The 18,866-nt window shown below is 45.2% G+C and overlaps 1 protein-coding gene and 1 non-coding gene across 2 annotated transcripts in view; both read left to right on the top strand.

The window, feature by feature from the left end:
• cdh17 (cadherin 17, LI cadherin (liver-intestine)) overlaps nt 1-18,866 on the top strand; it is a 147,574-nt gene that overhangs the window by 33,161 nt on the left and 95,547 nt on the right. The window contains exons 3-4 of the mRNA XM_038809032.1: nt 6,358-6,459; nt 17,159-17,293. Of these exons, the coding sequence (XP_038664960.1) occupies nt 6,358-6,459; nt 17,159-17,293 (237 nt within the window). The remainder of the gene's footprint in view (nt 1-6,357; nt 6,460-17,158; nt 17,294-18,866) is intronic.
• On the top strand, nt 1,931-2,012 carry trnal-caa. The gene has a single exon. It is a non-coding gene; the product is annotated as a tRNA-Leu (tRNA).

Genomic DNA, 18,866 nt, shown 5'->3' on the forward strand with positions numbered 1-18,866 from the left:
CTTCTCTACATAAATGACCACCACCATATTCCCTATGTCAATTCATAACCTTCCCTTAACCTAATGGTCCCTCATACCTTCTATGCCCCCCACATCTCATGGTGCTTTATAGCTTCAAAGCTAACTTAATGGCAACTCCTACCAACCCATACCCTCACCCCCACACCTTGCCTTTACCCCTTTTATACCAAATGATATTTCCGTTGACAGTGCTTGACAGTTTAGACAGTGCTTTGACAGTTCTTTCCCAACTTTGACAGTTTGACATGGCCTTTACAGTTCATTGACAGTTTTGACAATTCCCTAACAATTTGACATCCTCTTGACAGCTTCAATCATTCCTTAATAGCCTGCCAGCTTTGGCGGTTCTTTAACAAATGTTTTTTTTTTCTTTAAAAAAAAATAAATTTAGAGTACCCAATTATTTTTTCCAATTAAGGGGCAATTTAGCATGGCCAATCCACCTATCTTGCACATCTTTGGGTTGTGGGGGTGAAACCCACGCAGACACGGGGAGAATGTGCAAACTCCACACGGACAGTGACCCAGGGCCGGGATTCAAACCTGGGTCCTCAGCGCCATAGGAAGCAATACTAACCACTGTGCCACCGTGCTGCCCTTGTTCTTTAACAAATTGACTGTTACTTGACAGTTACTTGAGAGTTTTGGCAGTTACTAAACAGGATGACAATTGCTTGATAGTCTTTTCTGAAACTTTGACAATTATTTAACAACTCAACATCTGCTTGATAGTTCTTTGACAGTCCAACGCCGGCATCTCCACATCATGACAGTTTGTTGACTGCTTTGAAAACTGTAGTGAGCTTATGCACCATTTATGTACAATCATGCTTACTTTTAAGGATCCCAAAAGGAGCTTTTCCTCTCACAAAGGGCTCCTTACATCTCAAAAATGTGCCCCTGGACCATATCAAAAAGGGTACCTTATCTCTCCAAGGTACCTTGGCTATCCAAATGAATCTACCATGTTCACACTTAATCTTACTTGGTCTAATCTACACATACGTGGTTTTGGACACCTGACCTGCCACAATCCCATTTCAGTGGAGGAAACTGGTGATTTAAATGTCCAGCTCCCTCCATGAATTGCACAGGAGCGAACCCTGGCCTGAACCCAGTCCTGTCCGATGAATATGGGATACGTCATATTAGAGGGTGGGCTAGAATATCTAGTTCACCACAATGGAATGAAAACCTGCCCTCTGCCCTCCTCAAAACTTGATTTTCTGCCTTTCTCCGTATCATCAGAATCTTTGGCTCCCATACAGTCAATCTGTTCATCTAAGTCATTAATTTACATCGCTAATAGTTGAGGCATCAGCAGTGATTCCTGTGGTATTCCATTAGCTCCACTTTGCTGACTAGAAAATGACCCATTACCCTGTTTCCTGTTAGTTAGTCAATCCTCTATCCATGCTAATATAGCACCCCAACACCATGAGCACCTGTGCAGTTACCTTTGATGTGGCACCTTTTTGAATGCTTCTTGGTAATCCAAATGCACTATATCTACTGGTACCCTATTATCCACCTTGCTCCTTACATCCTCAAAGAGTTCCAATACATTTTTCAAACATGATTTCCCTTTCACAAAATCATGTTGACTCTGCTTGATGGTATTATGCTGTTCTAAATGTCCTGCTAGTACTTTCCAGCATTTTCCCATTGACAGATGTTAGGCTAACTGGCCTATAGTTTCCTGCTTTTTGTCTCCATTCTTTCTTGAATAGTAGTGTTACATTTGTGGCTTTCCAGTCAACTAAGACCTTTCCAGAATATAACGAATTTTGGTATATTGCAACTAATGTATTTACTATCTCTCCAGCCACTTCTTTTAAAACCCTAGAATGCCGACCATCAGGCCCATGGGACTTGTCAGCCATTAGTTCCATTAACTTACCACAAAACAGCTGCGATGGCCGAGTGGTTAAGGCGTTGGACTCAAAATCCAATGGGGTTTCCCCGCGTAGGTTCGAACCCTACTCGCAGTGGCTGTGATCCGAAATCTTTACTCCGTTGAGAACAAAAAAAAACTGCTTGCAGAACACGATGTCAATTAGAAGTTTTAGGGCAGCACGGTGGCCTAGTGGTTAGCACAACTGCCTCACGGCGCTGAGGTCCCAGGTTCGATCCCGGCTCTGAGTCACTGTCCGTGTGGAGTTTGCACATTCTCCCCGTGTCTGCGTGGGTTTCGCCCCCACAACCCAAAAATGTGCAGAGTAGGTGGATTGGCCACGCTAAAATTGCCCCTTAATTAGAAAAAATAATTGGCTAATCTAAATTTATTTAAAAAAAACTTACCACAAAACTCAGTTTGTGTTTGGGGGAGAGAGGAAAGTAAAAGGTGGATTTTGACACTACCTGCAGCTAGCCGGTCAGATGCGCGGCACGGTGGCACAGCGGTTAGCACTGCTGCCTCACAGTGCCAGGATCCGGGTTCAATTCTGGACTTGGGTGACTGTCTGTGTGAAGTTTGCACATCATGGCTGCGTGGGTTTCGTCCGGGTCCTCCGGTTTCCTCACAGCCCAAAGACGTGCAGGTTAGGTGGATTGGCCATGCTAAATTTCTGCTTCATGTCCAAAAATGTTGGTGTTAGCTGATGTTACGGCGATAGGGTGGGGGATGTGGGGCGGGGGGTGGTGCTCTTTCAGAGGATCGGTGAAGACTTGATGGGCCGAATAGCCTGCTTCAGCACGGCTGGAATTCTAAGAGATTGGCGGGTAATTGGGATGTAAGGAGGCAAGTTATGAGGATGCCATGATCTTCAATGATTTCACCTTTGCCATTCAACACTCTCAGCAAGGTCCATTCTAATAATACAGATTCTCTAGGATTTCCTTGGGGGCTGGGGGTGGGGATTAGGATATACAGTTGCACTTGTTCTTCTCTGGTTAGTTCCCACTGCTTCCATTTGTGCTCCACGTTGTCCTGCAAGAGAGAGGAAAATTTGAGGTGAACATGCTGTGCATCGTGTGTCTGAAGCTTGCAACAATCCTAAATAGTATGAGGATTCAGTGGAGTATATAAATGTTATGTATGAGACCTAATTGATGGAGATTGTTGCTAGGTGACTGTTGGGGATGTGGTGAATTAAGAAGTGGCTCAGGCTGGTGGACCACTTGATAGGATCTGACAATTGAAGATTCATTTACTGACCTTCTGCATTCACGTGAGGTCATTGAACTTCTTGCGCCACTGCATCAAGGTCTTCGAGGTTTGACCTCCACAGCTATTGAATCCTATTGACTGCCATTTGATTGTAAGTCTGGAGGGTTTCCTGCCTAACTGTGGACAGAGGACACTTTTCTGCTTTCCCACCTCTTCCACGAACACCTCCACTGAAGTGACAGAAAGCCTTGGAACCTGCGCTCTCCATTGTTGTGTCATTCTCATTGTTTTGCAGGTCTGATTTATTACCTGCATGAGTCCCAGCACTTGCTGCAGCCATAGTACACCTCTCCTTTTAAGAGGCTAGCTTCAAGCAGCACCAGGAACTAATGATTTTGGCTTCCCTTCAAATTCATATAGTCAATGAACAGTGCAGTTAATGCTTCCTGCAGGTAGAAAACATTTAATCAGGCCTATTGATGATGCCCTTTTCAGGTGATATCCAGTTTAGGTCCCATATATGTCTCCTCCCCTACTGACCGCACTGCATGGGATCCCAGTATCTTCATCCCCTCCTTTTCCAACTAGATTAATGAATGGATAAATGAATATCCTTTTATGTAGAACCTTTCAAATCTACCAGATCCCCTCCATCAAAGTTTTCCACAGTCGATTAACTACTTTGAATGTAGTCACTGTTGCTTTAAAGGCACAGTAAGAAGTCTTACAACACCAGGTTAAAGTCCAACAGGTTTGTTTCAAACACGAGCTTTCGGAGCACGGCTCCTTCTTCACCTGAAGAAGGAGCCGTGCTCCGAAAGCTCGTGTTTGAAACAAACCTGTTGGACTTTAACCTGGTGTTGTAAGACTTCTTACTGTGCTCACCCCAGTCCAACGCCGGCATCTCCACATCATGGCTTTAAAGGCAAACATTACAGTCAATTCTTTGACATTAAGACCCAAACAGCAATGAGATCAATGAGAGTTAATCTGTTTTTTTTTGTGTTGGTCGTAAGTGTTTCATTGGTTCAACAATAATGCCACGGGACTTTTTACATTGACTTGAACGGGCATTCGGTGCCTCAGTTTAATACTGCATTTGAAACCTCCAGCAGTGAATACCAGCTTTGGCTCAGCGATACATTCTGAAGTTCAAGCCCTAACCTCGGACTGAAGCATAAAATTCAGGCTGACACTGCAGTACTGGGGAAGTGCTGCACTGTGGGAAGTGCCTCTTTCAGATGAAATGTTAAACTGAGACCCCGTCAGACTTCTCAGATGGGAGTAAAAATTTTATAGCACGATTCTAGTGTGGACTCGATCGATGGCCCGATTGGTCTCCCTCTGTGCTGCAATAACTCTCAATTTATAACGATTCAAAGAAGAGCAGGAGTGTTTCCATGACGCTCTGGCCGATATCTATTAAAATACATTAATCAGTCAGTTATCTCATTGTCGTTTGTAAATCCACCCTCTGCAGAAAATGGTTGTCATGTTTGCTTACATTATTACATTTAAAAATGTTGTTTGTTTTAGCTGGAGAGTGCTTTGAGACATTGAGAGGTCTTAAAAGATGTTGTATAATTTCAAGATCTTTCTTTCACTCAATACAGCACTGAAATGTCAGCCTAGATTATATGTTCACATCAGGAACAGTGGTTGAACCCATTATTTTTTGATTAAGAAAGCTACCACAAAGCCAGGACTGAAACTTGGCTCAGTGATACCAGTTGTACCTTTCGCTGTAACTTGTCATTCATGGGAATTATATACCAATTATTCCTCTCGGAGAACAGAAAGCTTGTGATTTTCAAGCACTGACAGGTTTATTTCACAACTATTGGTACGCCTATTACTTCTCTTAGAGCGTTTCCATAGCAAAAAATATCGCTTCAAGGGGTTTCCATCATTACAGGATTCTGCAGACATGTACTTTATTTCTTTGGAGTGAAGAAGTTTCTATGGTAGGGTGTTACAGCATGTTTGGTTTTACGATCTTTAGCATTAACTATCGATGATTAGGAACTTACTGCCATCACACATAACCTTGCTGGCCTTGTGATGTTGTTAAACTTCTTTCTGCATGGGAAGGGCATTTCAGGATTAGGGCGTATCCACCTAATGCCTGCATGATTTCTAATTGTAGCTGTTAGCAAAGATTTAGAGGAAGGAATTGAGTCTGAAATGTCCAAAGTTTTGGAACACAAAATTGAGAGCAATGAATAGATGATGAATATCAATATGCAAACATGCAAAATATTGGCCTTGGTGAGCTTGATCAGTGGGTGGAGGAATTGAAGATTGTATGGTTATAAAATGTTACCAGAGAAAAGGTTGAAGTTTTATGTGTGAATCCAGCTAAGGGGTTAAACTGTTGCCTTTCTGCCATCTTGTGTGGATGTAAAAGATCACATGACCCTGCTCAAAGTTGAGCAGGAGAGCTACCCTTCATGTTCTGGATAATATTTATTCATCACCAAAAGCACTAAAATAAAATTACCTGGTCATTTACCTCATTGTTGTTTCTGGGAACTCGCTCTGTACAAACTGGGTGCTGCGCTTCTCTATAATACAATAGTGACACTTCAAAAGTATTTCATTGACAGTGAAGTGTTTTGCAATGTCCTGAGATTGTGAGCTGCTATATAAATGCTTGTCTTTTTTTCTACCTTTAGTCAGCAGGTTTCACAAATGCATCGGCATGCTAAAGTAACATGCCAAGAAATCTATTTTATAGAAGTATTATAACGGTATACACTTGGCAAAATAAGCGTTTGATTTTTAGCAATGATATGTGGCACATGTCATGGCACGGTGCCACAGTGTTTCGCACCGCTGCCTCGGAGCGCCAGGGACCCGGGTTCAATTCCGGTCTTGGGTCACTGTCTGTGTGGAGTCTGCACGTTCTCCCTGTGTCTGTGTGGGTTTCCTTCGGGTGCTCTGGTTTTCCCCCGCAGTCCAAAGAAGTCCGGGTTAGGTGGATTGGCCATGCTAAATTGCCCCTTAGTGACCAGGGATGAGCAGGTTAGGTTATGGGATTATGGAGGTAGGGAGGGGTGGTTGGGTGAGTGTAAATGGGTAAAGTGCTCATTCGAACGGTTGGTGCAGACTCGATGGGCCGAATGGTGTCCTTGTGCACTGTAGGATTCTATGTGGATTTACATCGGTACTTTGGTATAGAAATAGCTTTGTACATTCATCATTCCATTTGTTTTTGTTAACTGCAGGTTGTAACTACTGGAATTAGTGCACAGTCACGCAAAGGTCCACTGAAGCAAATGGAATTTACCACTACTGAGGGAGTTGACATTCCTATTTATTTCTTTGAGGTAACACTCTTATAATTTTGGTTGAAAATATGTCTGATCATGCAAAAATAATGTTAAATGGCTAATACTAAGTAAAAGGGGCAGCATGGTAGCATTGTGGATAGCACAATTGCTTCACAGCTCCAGGGTCCCAGGTTCGATTCCGGCTTGGGTCACTGTCTGTGCGGAGTCTGCACATCCTCCCCGTGTGTGCGTGGGTTTCCTCCGGGTGCTCCGGTTTCCTCCCACAGTCCAAAGTTGTGCAGGTTAGGTGGATTGGCCATGATAAATTGCCCTTAGTGACCAAAATTGCGCTTAGTGTTGGGTGGGGTTACTGGGTTATGGGGATAAGGTGGAGGTGTTGACCTTGGGTAGGGTGTTCTTTCCAAGAGCCGGTGCAGACTCGATGGGCCGAATGGCCTCCTTCTGCACTGTAAATTCTATGAAAAGGGTTAAGATTTGATGTTAAAAAATGAATAAATATGTTTGCTGGCAGCTAGGAACTGACATGTTGTTAACCTCTACTCAGCTACAACTTGCAAAAATACATCTCCTGCTCTCTGTGTTCTTTGCGTTACCACATATCACTTTCCCATCCATACTATTGTATTTCTTTAAGTGCCGGGGTTCCTGAATCCAACACAAAGGGTGAGTAACTGGGTGGATGGGCCATTGCTGGTGTCTAAAACATTTAAATGGGTTTACATTCAGTCCTGAATGTAAATGAGAGGGTGTGAGTTGCAAGTGGAGCAATTGTGGTATTGGCACCGTATCAGTAATCCAGAGAACTAACCCAATGCTCTGGGAACACGGGCTCAAATCCGCTGGTGGAATTCAAGTTCAATGAATGAAAATTTGGAATCAAACGGTAATAGTGTTTGTAATAGTAAAACCATTGGTGAGCATTGTAAAAACACATCTGGTTCACTAATGCTCTTTAGGGAAGGGACTCCGGCATCCCACATGTGACTCCAGGCACACAGCAATGTGGTTGACTCTTAAATGTCTTGTGAATTGGGCAACACGGTGGCGCAGTGGGATAGCCCCGCAGCCTCACGGCGCCGAGGTTCCAGGTTCAATCCCGGCTCTGGGTCACTGTCCGTGTGGAGTTTGCACATTCTCCCCGTGTCTGCGTGGGTTTCGCCCCCACAACCCAAAGATGTGCAGGGTAGGTGGATTGGCCACGCTAAATTGCCCCTTAATTGGAAAAAGAAATGAATTGGGTACACTAAATTTTTTTTTAAAATGTCTTGTGAATCTGTTACAAAATCTTAAGAAGGAATGAAACTGGACTGACCACCCGGCTTTGACCTAGGCACCAGAAACAAAGTGGCGTACCCAGCTCTGTTGACCCTGCAAAGTCCTTCTTCCTATCAGAGGAGCGCTTGTGCCATAATGAAAATGAAAATCGCTTTATTGTCACAAGTAGGCTTCAATGAAGTTACTGTGGAAAGCCCCTAGTCGCCACATTCTGGCGCCTGTCCGGGGAGGCTGGTACGGGAATCGAACCGTGCTGCTGGCCTGCTTGGTCTGCTTTGAAAGCCAGCGATTTAGCCCAGTGAGCTAAACCAGCACCTGGGAGGCTTCGTGTGACTTGGCCAACATTGGGAGAGCTGCCCCCACAGGCTAGTCAAATAAGAGCCTGACATAATCTAAGCTGGACAAGCATGAGGCACTGTGGACCATTAACAGCAGAAGAATTGTATACAACCACTATCTGTAATCTATTGGCCCAGCATGCCCCCCCCCCCCCCCCCCCCTCCCCCCGGAGGTTCAATGAAGAGTGCTGGAGGGCATGCCAGGAGCAGCAATAGATATAACTAAAAATGAAGTGTCAACCTTGTGAAGCTCAACACATGACAACCTGCATGTAAACAGTGGAAGCAGTGTGCAATAGACAGATTTACAGGATCCCACCACCAGGATCAGATCTAAATTCTGCAGGCTTGCCTCATCCAGTTGTGAATGGTGGTGGACAATTAAACAACTCACTTGAGGAGGAGGCTCGACAAATATTCCCATCATTTGTGCAAAAGACAAGGTTGAAATATTTGCAACAATCTTAAGCAAGAAGTGCCAAGTGGATGATCCAACTCCATCGCCTCCTGTAGGCCCCAGCATCAAATCTGCCATTCTGCAGCCGATTTGATTCACTCCACATGATATCAAGAGCAGCTGAAGGCACTGGATAGAGAAACAACTGTGGGCCATGACAACGTTCCAGCAATAGTATTTATGCTCCAGAATTAGCCGCATCCCTAGCCAAGTTGTTCCAGTACAACTACGACACTAGGAATGTGGAAAATTGCCCAGATATGTACTGTCCACAAAAATCATGACAAATCTAACCCAGCCAATTATCGCCCTTTCAGTCCACTCTTGATCATCTGCAATGCAATGGAAGAGATACTTGACAGTGTCATCAAGCGGCACTTACTCAGAAATAACCTGCCAAATGACAATCAGTTTGGATTCTGTAAGGGACACCATTTACCAGAAACTGAATTGGACCAGCCACATTCATTCTGTAGTTACAAGAGCAGGTCAGAGGCTGGGAATTCTTTAGAGAGTAACTCACCTCCTGACTCCCCAAAGCCTGTCCACTATCTACAAGGCACAAGTCAGTAGTGTGATGGAATACTCTCCACTTGCCTCGATGAGTGCAGCCCAAACAACACTCAAAAAGGACAAAACAGCCCGCTTGATCGGCACCCTGTCCTCCAGTTTCAAAACGTACTCCTTCCTGCACTGGCGCACAGTAGCAGCCGTGTCTGCCATCTACAAGATGAACTGCAGCAACTCACCAAGGTTCCTTCGACAGCACCTTCCAAATCCATGACCTTTACCACCTGGAAGGACAAAGTTATGGGAATACCACCACTTGTAAGTTGCTCTTTAAGTTACTCACCATCCTGACTTGGAAGTAAAGACAAATGCATCTCCTTCAAGGACAGTCACCTCAACACTTCGCTTTACTGCAAGCCCACGGATTACCTCACGATGCTCCACTTCTCCAGCTTCCACCCCTAAACACATTAAAGAAGCCATCCCCTGTGGACAAGCCCTCTGTATATACAGGATCTGCTCATACAAGGAGAAATGTTTACAGACGCTGAAAGACGCTCCCGTAAAAACAGGATATGGTGCTCAACTCGTCAATTAACAGTTCCAACGTGCCATAGTGAAAATCATCACCTTCCTCCTCAGAAGACAAACACAGGACACAACTGACAGAGTACCCTTTGTCGTCCAGTATTTCTCCGGAACAGAGAAACTATGACATCTTCTTTGCAGCCTTCAACGCTCATCGATGAAGACGGACATCTTGCCAAGGCCATCCCCACACCCTCCCTACTTGCCTTCAAACAACCATTGTTTGCAGCAAACTACCCAGCCTTCAGGTGAACAGCGACCACGACACCACACAACCCTGCCATGGCAACCTCTGCAAAACATGCCAGATCATTGACATGGGTACCACCATTACATGGGAGAACATCACCCCCAGGTTCACGGGACTTATTCATGTGACTTGGCCAACATTGTCTACCTCATAGGCTGCAGGAAAGGATGTCCTGAAACGTGGTACATTGACGGGACCATGCAGGCGCTGCAACAACGGATGAACAGATATCGTGGGCAATCGCCGGGCGGCAATGTTCCCTTATAGTCGAAGAACACTTCAGCAATAAAGGGCATTCAGCCTCTGATCTTCGCGTAAGCGTTCTCCAAGGCGGCCTTCAGGTCACATGACAATGCAGAATTGCTGAGCAGGAACTGATAGCCAAGCATGTATGAGTACGGCCTTAACTGGGACCTTGGATTCATGTCTCATTACATTCACCACCCACCATCTGACCTGGGCTTGCGAAATCCTACCAAATGTCTTGGCTTGAGACCTCTTTAATCTGTAATTATCGCTCTCTCCAGTTGCTCTGTCTGGACCTGTAAAGACTTAATTACTTGCAAAGACTCTCATTCAAAGTCTTGCATCATTGCCTTTGTCTATATATGTGGTTGTGGAACCCACCTCTTCACTTACCTGATGAAGGAGCTGCGTTCCGAAAGCCAGTGATTTGAAACAAACCTATTGGGCTTTAACCTGGTGTTGTAAGACTTCTTTCTGTACCCACCTCACTCCAATGTCGGCATCTCCACATCATAGAAGTAAATCAACATTCCTTCACTGTCTCTGGGTCAATATCCCAGAATTATCTTCCTTACAACGCTGTGGACATACCTATGGCATGTGGACTGCAGCAGTTCAAGAAGGTAGCTCATCATCACCTCCTCAAGGGCAATTAGAGATGGGCAATAAATAGTGGCCGAGCCAGCAATGCCCAAATCCCAAGAAAGGATTTTTGAAATGTGTAAGCAGATGCGTGAATGAGTGCACATGCTCTGTAATCCCCTGCTATGCTGCATATTGATTTAGAGGCATTTAGCCATAATCTCACAGATGGTAGCATCACACCATTGGTTCCTCAGCTAAGCCCATATGCCAAATGCGGATTTCTCCATTTGCCAATGCTGAAATCGCGAAATGCGATTGGGAGGAGAATAGGTTCCAATGGCAACATCGCGGTGGGCACCGATTTTACGCCAAATCATGATTCTCCGTCAGCTCGACAGAGGCGCCAATGCGTGCCAGAATGCACACACAGTGGACACTATTTACAAATCATTTGAGGGCCCAACCTGGTATTCTCCGGGGCCTCCGTGATTCTTCACCTCCAATGGGCCGAGTTCCCGTCGGCACGATTCTCTTGTGTTTTTAAAAATTATGACTGCTGTGGTGGCTGCTGAGGGAGAGAGAGAGAGAGGTACGGAAAGTGACCAACAACACCATAGTTTGCTGACAGTCATGATGCTGGCTGGGGGTGCTTCTGCCGGGGTTAGCAGCAGGGGTGGCGAGGAGGTGATCTGTGGGGTCGGGGTGGATGGGCACCATACACCGTTGTCATGGCCCGAAAGGTAGAAATGCAGCTGCACAAGCTGCTAACAGCCCACTGTGAACATGGGTCATATAGATCCCTCCCCGAGGCCATCCCCCTCAGTGCCCTCTGGCCCCAGTCGATTCATCAGCTATATGGGCGTGCACCAGCACAACCAGAGGCATCGTGTTGGCTTGGGTGAGTGTGTAGGGGAATATGTGGCTGCAGTTTGTCAGCCCCCCCCTCCCCTCCCCTCCCCCGAGTGTCAATCACGTACCCAGTGAATCTCGCACCATTTTCCATTGGAATCGATTGTGTTCCATGTGACACCAGTGCTAGCCCCTCAACAGTAGCTGAATCGGTCCAGGTGTGGCACCAGTTTTGCTGTCATGAAAGTCCACCGATTCAGCATTGGAGTCAACACTTAGTCTCAGAAACTGAGAATCCTGCCGCAAATGTCTGAACCTACGGTCCACCTCATACTATGCATGTTTACTTTTGAAACAACACAATAAAAACACCTGGCTCATGATTATCTAAACACAGCTCACATTCCCTATTAGTGGGTGGACACGTTAATGCTTCACGAATTCTGCTTCACAATGATAGTAAAAGCCAACATTGTGGTTATGAATACTTGGCCGAGGGCAGCACGGTGGCCTAGTGGTTAGCACACCGCCTCACGGCGCTGAGGTCCCAGGTTCGATCCCGGCTCTGGGTCACTGTCCGTGTGGAGTTTGCACATTCTCCCCGTGTCTGCGTGGGTTTCGCCCCCACAACCCAAAAATGTGCAGAGTAGGTGGATTGGCCGCGCTAAATTGCCCCTTCATTGGAAAAAATAATTGGGTACTCTAAATTTATAAAAAAGAAAAAAAAAAAATTTAATACTTGGCCGCTACAAGCCAGTCATACCTGTGGTAACTTTTCTGACACCTGTTTAATACGCAAAAAGGTCAACAGGATCAAAAGGACTCCAAGTTTTTGTTCTTTCAATATCTTCTGTATTATATTGCTCTTGCAGTCTCTCGAAGAAAGCAAACCAGCATTGTTGATCATGGAGAACTTTGAACAGCATTCTGTCTTAATCAGCTACTTTGCAGACATCTTAAAAGGAAAGTGTTGTGTTTAGTCCCTTGTATTTTAAGATGAACTCACAAACACTTTGATCTGTCCAAACCAAGATCCTTTTGTTGTGTCTCATGCGTTGGGATGACATTCTGATACAGAACACATTATCATGGAGTCTTGCTATTCCTCTGGAACTTACACCTTCTGCTGACCTGTTACATGTATGTCTTATAACCCTCTATATCTTGTTCCCCTGGAGATGGCTGGATGAGCCTCTCTTTATTTACTTGGATGTGGTTCTTATCCCTGTTTTTAATGGCTTCGACCCCTGTGGTTTGGTGTTGTTTGGGTTTCTTGGACTGTTACATTTTTGCCCTCCCTCCAGTTGGTTGTGCAGCCTGTGGAGCCGTCGATCTGTGGCTCATCCATGCACAATTTTAGCGGCTGTGAGTCCAGCTGATACACTTTAGTGATCACCAAATTTGTGAAATACTCATTAGGCTCGAATGCAAACTCCTGAGTGAAGCTCCACGGCTTTTCATTCTCTGTGCATTTAATGCTCACATCTTGCAGATGCTTTAATATGGGTTCATCATCTCCTTGTACCATGCTATTGAGTCGATGCACTTTCTTCAAGACTGTTAGCCAGAATTGTGGAATGCTCGCCCGCAGTTCTGTCCCTATGTCTGGTTTGTCGGCTTCAACTAGGATTTCTTCTAAATCTTCATACACCGTGCACACCGCAATGTCTTGCCGTGATTCAAGTGACCATCTACCTCCTCGGAGATTTAACCGCTCGACTAGATTCAAGGCTTTACACGATTTTATACCTATTACTGAGTCCACATCCAAATCCACAGCATGAAAAAACATTGTGTGCTTTATGGCTGCCACTGAGAACGCTAATTCACAAACATCAAAAGTCTCGAGCGTTCTGTTGCCAAAGTCAATCATAATTCCTGACCGATTCTGAAAATCTCGCTTCACATTTAGCTGCTGCAAAATATGCCAATTTACTAGGTTTGCTGACGCTTTAGGGTCAAAGTCACACTGCATGAAAGTATCATTGAACATTACCTTTGATTTGAGGACAGACGTGAAATTGTTCAGAACTTTCTGATTGTGCTTCCATCTTTGTTCCTATTTACCGCATGGTTTCTCAGCGCGATAACATCAATGTAAAATTGTTCTTCTGTGTTGACTTCATTTAAAGCATGCACCGTTCAAGCATGATCTATGGCCACACCTGGAACAGGCTTTTCCATATGCCGGGCTTTGTCGTGGGGAATGTCGAGTGCCACATTTTTGGCACAAGATGGCAGCGGCGGCTCCTGTCGGCAACTTAAAATGTCCACCCACACTGGGACCACGTTTCTTTATGACGTGCGTAATAGTACGAATGCACTGGCTTCTTCAGACAGGTTGGAGCCAAAATGTTTTGAGCAGAGTGCGCCTATTCATTGTGCAGCAACCTCGTTTGCCAGGCAAATCTTCACTGCCTTTTCCAGCACTAAATCTTCTTTCTGCAATAGTATCGTCCGAAGCTTATCATCCAGCACACCAAAGACAATTTGGTCATGGATTAATGAGGATTTAAAGTCACCAAAGTTACATGACTGGGCCTTCAGCTTCAGGTCTGCGACAAATGATTCGCCAGGTCTCTGGGTGTGCATACGAAATATACAGTGCTCAAAAGTTTCATTTTTCTTACGGGAACTGTGCTTCATTACTTCATCAAAGTTTTTCCGAACTACCTCACTTTCAAAGACAAATGAGTCCTATAATTTGAGCGCTCATGAACCTGCCAATGTTAGCAGCAATGCGATTCACCTTTCATTAGGTTGGGCCTGCAGGCCCACGTCCAAAACATTAAGTTTGAACTGTTGTTTGAACAGCCACAGTTCTCATCCAAGTTACCGGTTATCTGAAGCTGGTGGAGGGCCCCCAGTCCAACCATCTCGAGCTTCAGCATTTTTATGCTTTGGGTCGCCTCAGGTTGCAGTTCACCAGACTGACGTTCAAGCTGAATGCCCACCGTTGTCACTGCCATTGCAAATCTCAAATCTGCAGCACACCTAGTGCCATGTCACATTTGGTCCTTTGTAGTTTAAGATGAACTCACCAAATAATTTGATCTGTCCAAACCAAGACCCTTTGATTGTGTCTCATGCAGTGGGATGGCAATCTGAAACAGAACATGTTATCATGGAGTCTTGTTAGCCCTCTGAAACTTACACTTCCTGCTGACCTGTTACATGTACATCTTATTATCTTCTATATCTTGTTCTCCTGGAGATGGCTGGATGAGCCTCTCTTTATATACAGGTCCCATGTCATGTGATCTTGGTCTTGAGACCGCATGGAGTGTCTGTACTGCCACCTGCTGGTTGGAGGTCTCACACCATCCAACTATGATATGGCCCCTCGGCATATCGCCATAGAAAGCGATGGCTGATGAATAGGCTGGGGAATAAAAATGAGGGGCCTGATCGAATGGCCTCGTCGCGCCCGACTTGGGATGTGACGAGGCCATTAAATCTCGCAAGAAGCTTCTCGCACGATTTGTGACTCTCGGGGAACCTTGCAAGATCTAACCAAATCTAACGAGATCTCACAAGACATTGTGATCTGGATCTCGCCCTCGCTGGGCAGGATCCAAATTTACATATTTAAGTGAGCCTAACTGCTCATTTGGCACTGGATTCTCCCAACGCTCGCGCCTGGGAGATCTCGCCATAGCGTAATGGCACCTGGGGGGTCTCCAAGGCCATCGGAGAGCCCTGGGTGGTCAGGCTCTGGGAGGTGGTATCCTGGCACTCCCGCTGCCACCTGTGTACTTGGGTGCTAGGTTGGCACTGCCAGGGATCAGAACCAGGGGCACTTTTCCCTTGTGAGTTAGGGTGAGGGGGCTCAGGAGCCCCCAAACAGGTAAATTGGGGGTGTTGGGGGGATTTGGAGGCTGCGGTGGGGTGAATAGATATTGGGAGATTGTAGAGCATTTCAAAATGGTACCCCAATCTCTTCCTATACTGACGAGCTGAGCTCCTTAAACTACAGACTAATCTATCTCTAATGGTATCATTCAACACATCCCTGAATTCACTGTGTTCATCCAGTTTTTTCAGGGTAGCTGTTCTCGTCACTGCAGGAAATGAAGCTAAGTACAACTTCTGTGGCGCGTTCCTCACCGAATCCCATTTGATAGCAGGTTCACTCTTGTCACTAAACGCACCCAAAATGGGACACTGTTTTTTTTCCCATTAAATTGCACCCAAGGTCTATGATTTCACAAACTTGCTGAATGCACAGAAATCTCCATATGATCTAACTTGCCAGGCCAATTATAGGCTTTGCTTCCATTTTCATGTAGGGCCAAATACTGAATATTGGCAAGTCCTTATCCTGTAGCCTAAGGCATTGCCGAGAACACTATGCTGTCTTCTGCACAAAGAAATGAAATGAAAATCGCTTATTGTCACAAGTAGGCTTCAAATGAAGTTACTGTGAAAAGCCCCAAGTCACCACATTCCGGCGCCTGTTCAGGGAGACTGGTACGGGAAATGAACCCAAGCTGCTGGCCTGCCTTGGTCTGCTTTAAAAGCCAGCTATTTACTGTGTAATGTTAATCAGCTGATGTCACAAGTAGTCAGCATTCATGCATTTCCATGCTGCTTTGTTAAACCCAGCTGATCTTCATTTTGATCATTAGCTTTTAATCTCCGGACACTGCCCAATGTAATTTCCCAAATGTTCCAGATCAGTGCCGTTAACGTAGACCAAAGAGCCATCCGAGAGCTTATGTGAGTAACAGAATGGGCTAGATTTTACATTCCCTCACAAGCAAGTTTGAAGGAGGAGAGCTTGTTAAAAACTTTAGAAAATGCAGTGCACAGTCAGCCTGCAACTTTAGCTGTCTGACATGGACAACGGGTGGGATTTCCTATGCAATTCCATCGGACCCATCAGAGACCCCCACAGCCCCCCAACCCCATTCCTCTCCAGTCCAAGCTCCTAATTCCCCCTTTACATTCACCCCCTGGCGTCTCAAACACAACCCTCCAACCTCCCCAACTGGGCTTGCATCCTTGTCCCAGTGATACCTTGCACTTACCTGTTAGTCATGTTCAAATTGCTCCTCTTCATCGAACTTTGCTATAGTCCCAGCAGTGACCACTGTCTGAACCTGATGCTGCTGGGACTACAGAGCTGCTGGCCATCGGATTGGCTGGCAGCTGTCCAAGATGGGTCTGTCTCTCAAAATAGGGCTGATATCTTGCTTTAAAGCAAGTAATGCTGCTTCCAATGTTTTGATGAGGAGGAGCTGTCAGGCTGATTGGTACGTTCCCCCCAGCGTTTTACCTGAGGGGCCGGCCACCAAGGCACCCTGTGAAATACAACCAATAATGTACTATTATTGCAAATACAATAGAATTTTACATTAATTATTTATACAATCGATGCGATAGTAAGATAACCCTTGACTATATATCTGATCACAGTAAGAAGTCTTACAACACCAGGTTAAAGTCCAACAGGTTTGTTTGAAACACGAGCTTTCGGAGCACTGCTCCTTCCTCAGGTGAATCACCTGACTTTAACCTGGTGTTGTAAGACTTCTTACTGTGCTCACCCCAGTCCAATGCCGGCATCTCCACATCATATATATCTGATGATAATGCACACAAACTAAATCTGGTATATAATTTATTCTCATATAGTTTACACCAACCGACAAAGCTGTGACGGACTTTAAAATTACTGGAAATACATTTGGCAAGTTCTACATTTTTGAAAGTTGGTTGATTTGCAACACAACCCTGGACCGTGAAGAACAGGAAAGTTACAAGTTACAGGTAAGCAGAAAGTAGCAGAAAATTCCAATTGGTGTAACATTGGCTTATGGCACTGAGGATACAAAAATAGTAGTTGATAAGAACAAACTAAGAATCCTTGGGAATGTGGCAATCAAACAAAATTCTGGGCCCAACCCTTGCCCCGCATCTATTAAAGCCTGGCTCAAAGAAGAGAAAGATTGGCTACTGCTTGCTGGCACAGGTTCACCACTCTTTGGGTGAAGAAATTTCACCTCATCTCAGTCCTAAATCGTTTACCCCATATCCTCAGACTGTGACCCCCTGGTTCTGGAATCCACTGCCATCAGGAACATATTTACTGCATTTACCCTGTGTAGCTGGGTTATGAGGATAGGTTGGGGCATGTGCCTAGGTAGGATGCTCTTTCAGAGGGTTGGTGCAGACTCATAGGGCTGAATGACCTCCTTCTGCACTGTAGGATTCTATGATTCATGCGTCAGTCCTGCCATCCCTGGAATCGTCTGGTGGACCTTTGCTGCACTCCCTCCATGGCAATTCCTCATTCCTCAGATAAGGAGACCAAAACTGCACATAATATTCCAGGTATAGTCTCACCAATGTCCTGTGTAGCTGCAACTATTAGCTGTCTGAACCTGGCGCTGCTGGGACTACAGAGCTGATGGCCACCTGATTGGCTGCAGCTGTCTAAAGTGGGTCCGTCTCTCAAAATAGGGCTGATATCTCGCTTTAAAGCAAGTAATGTTTTAAACATCCCTGATTTTGTACTCGAATCTTCTTGCTGTGAAGGGAAACATATCATTTGCTCTATTTGCCACCTGCTGCATCTGAATGCTTACTTTCAGCGACTGTTGTATGAGGACACCCAACTCTCGCTGCACACTCCCTGTTCTCAATCTAAAGCCATTCAGATAATCTGCCTTCCTGTTTTTGCTACCAAAGTGAATAACCTTATATTTATCCACATTATATTGCATTTGCTATGCAGTTCCCCACTCACTCAACTTCTCCAAATCACTGAAGTATCTTAGTAGCCTCCTCACAGCTCACCTTTCCACCCAGCTTTGTGTCATCTGAAAAGTTGGAGATATTACATTTAGTTCCCTCACCTAAATCATTAATATATATTGTGGGGCAGCAAGGTGGCACAGTGGTTAGCACTGCAGTCTCACGCCGCTGAGGTTCCAAGTTCGATCCCAGCTCTGGGTCACTGTCCTTGTGGAGTTTGCCCATTTGCCCCCTCAACACAAAGATGTGCAAGGTAGGTGGATTGGACGTGCTAAATTGCCCCTTAATTGGAAAAAATGAATTGGGTGCTCTAAATTTTAAAAAAACATTAATATACGTTGTGAGTAGCTGGGATCGTAGCACTGATTCCTGCAGTATCCCACTAATCACTGTCGGGCACTTGGAAAAAGACCTGTTCCTACTCTTTGTTTCATGTCCATCAACTAAATTTATTTCCATCTTAATACACTACGCCCAATCCCATGCGCTTTAGTTTTACATGCTACTCTCTTATGTAAACATTGTCAAAAGCCTTCTGAAAATCCAAATTAACCACACCCTCCAAGCTCCCCCTTATCACTTCTAC

The sequence above is a fragment of the Scyliorhinus canicula genome, chromosome 10 (genome assembly GCF_902713615.1).
Source record: "Scyliorhinus canicula chromosome 10, sScyCan1.1, whole genome shotgun sequence".
Lineage (NCBI taxonomy): Eukaryota > Metazoa > Chordata > Chondrichthyes > Carcharhiniformes > Scyliorhinidae > Scyliorhinus > Scyliorhinus canicula.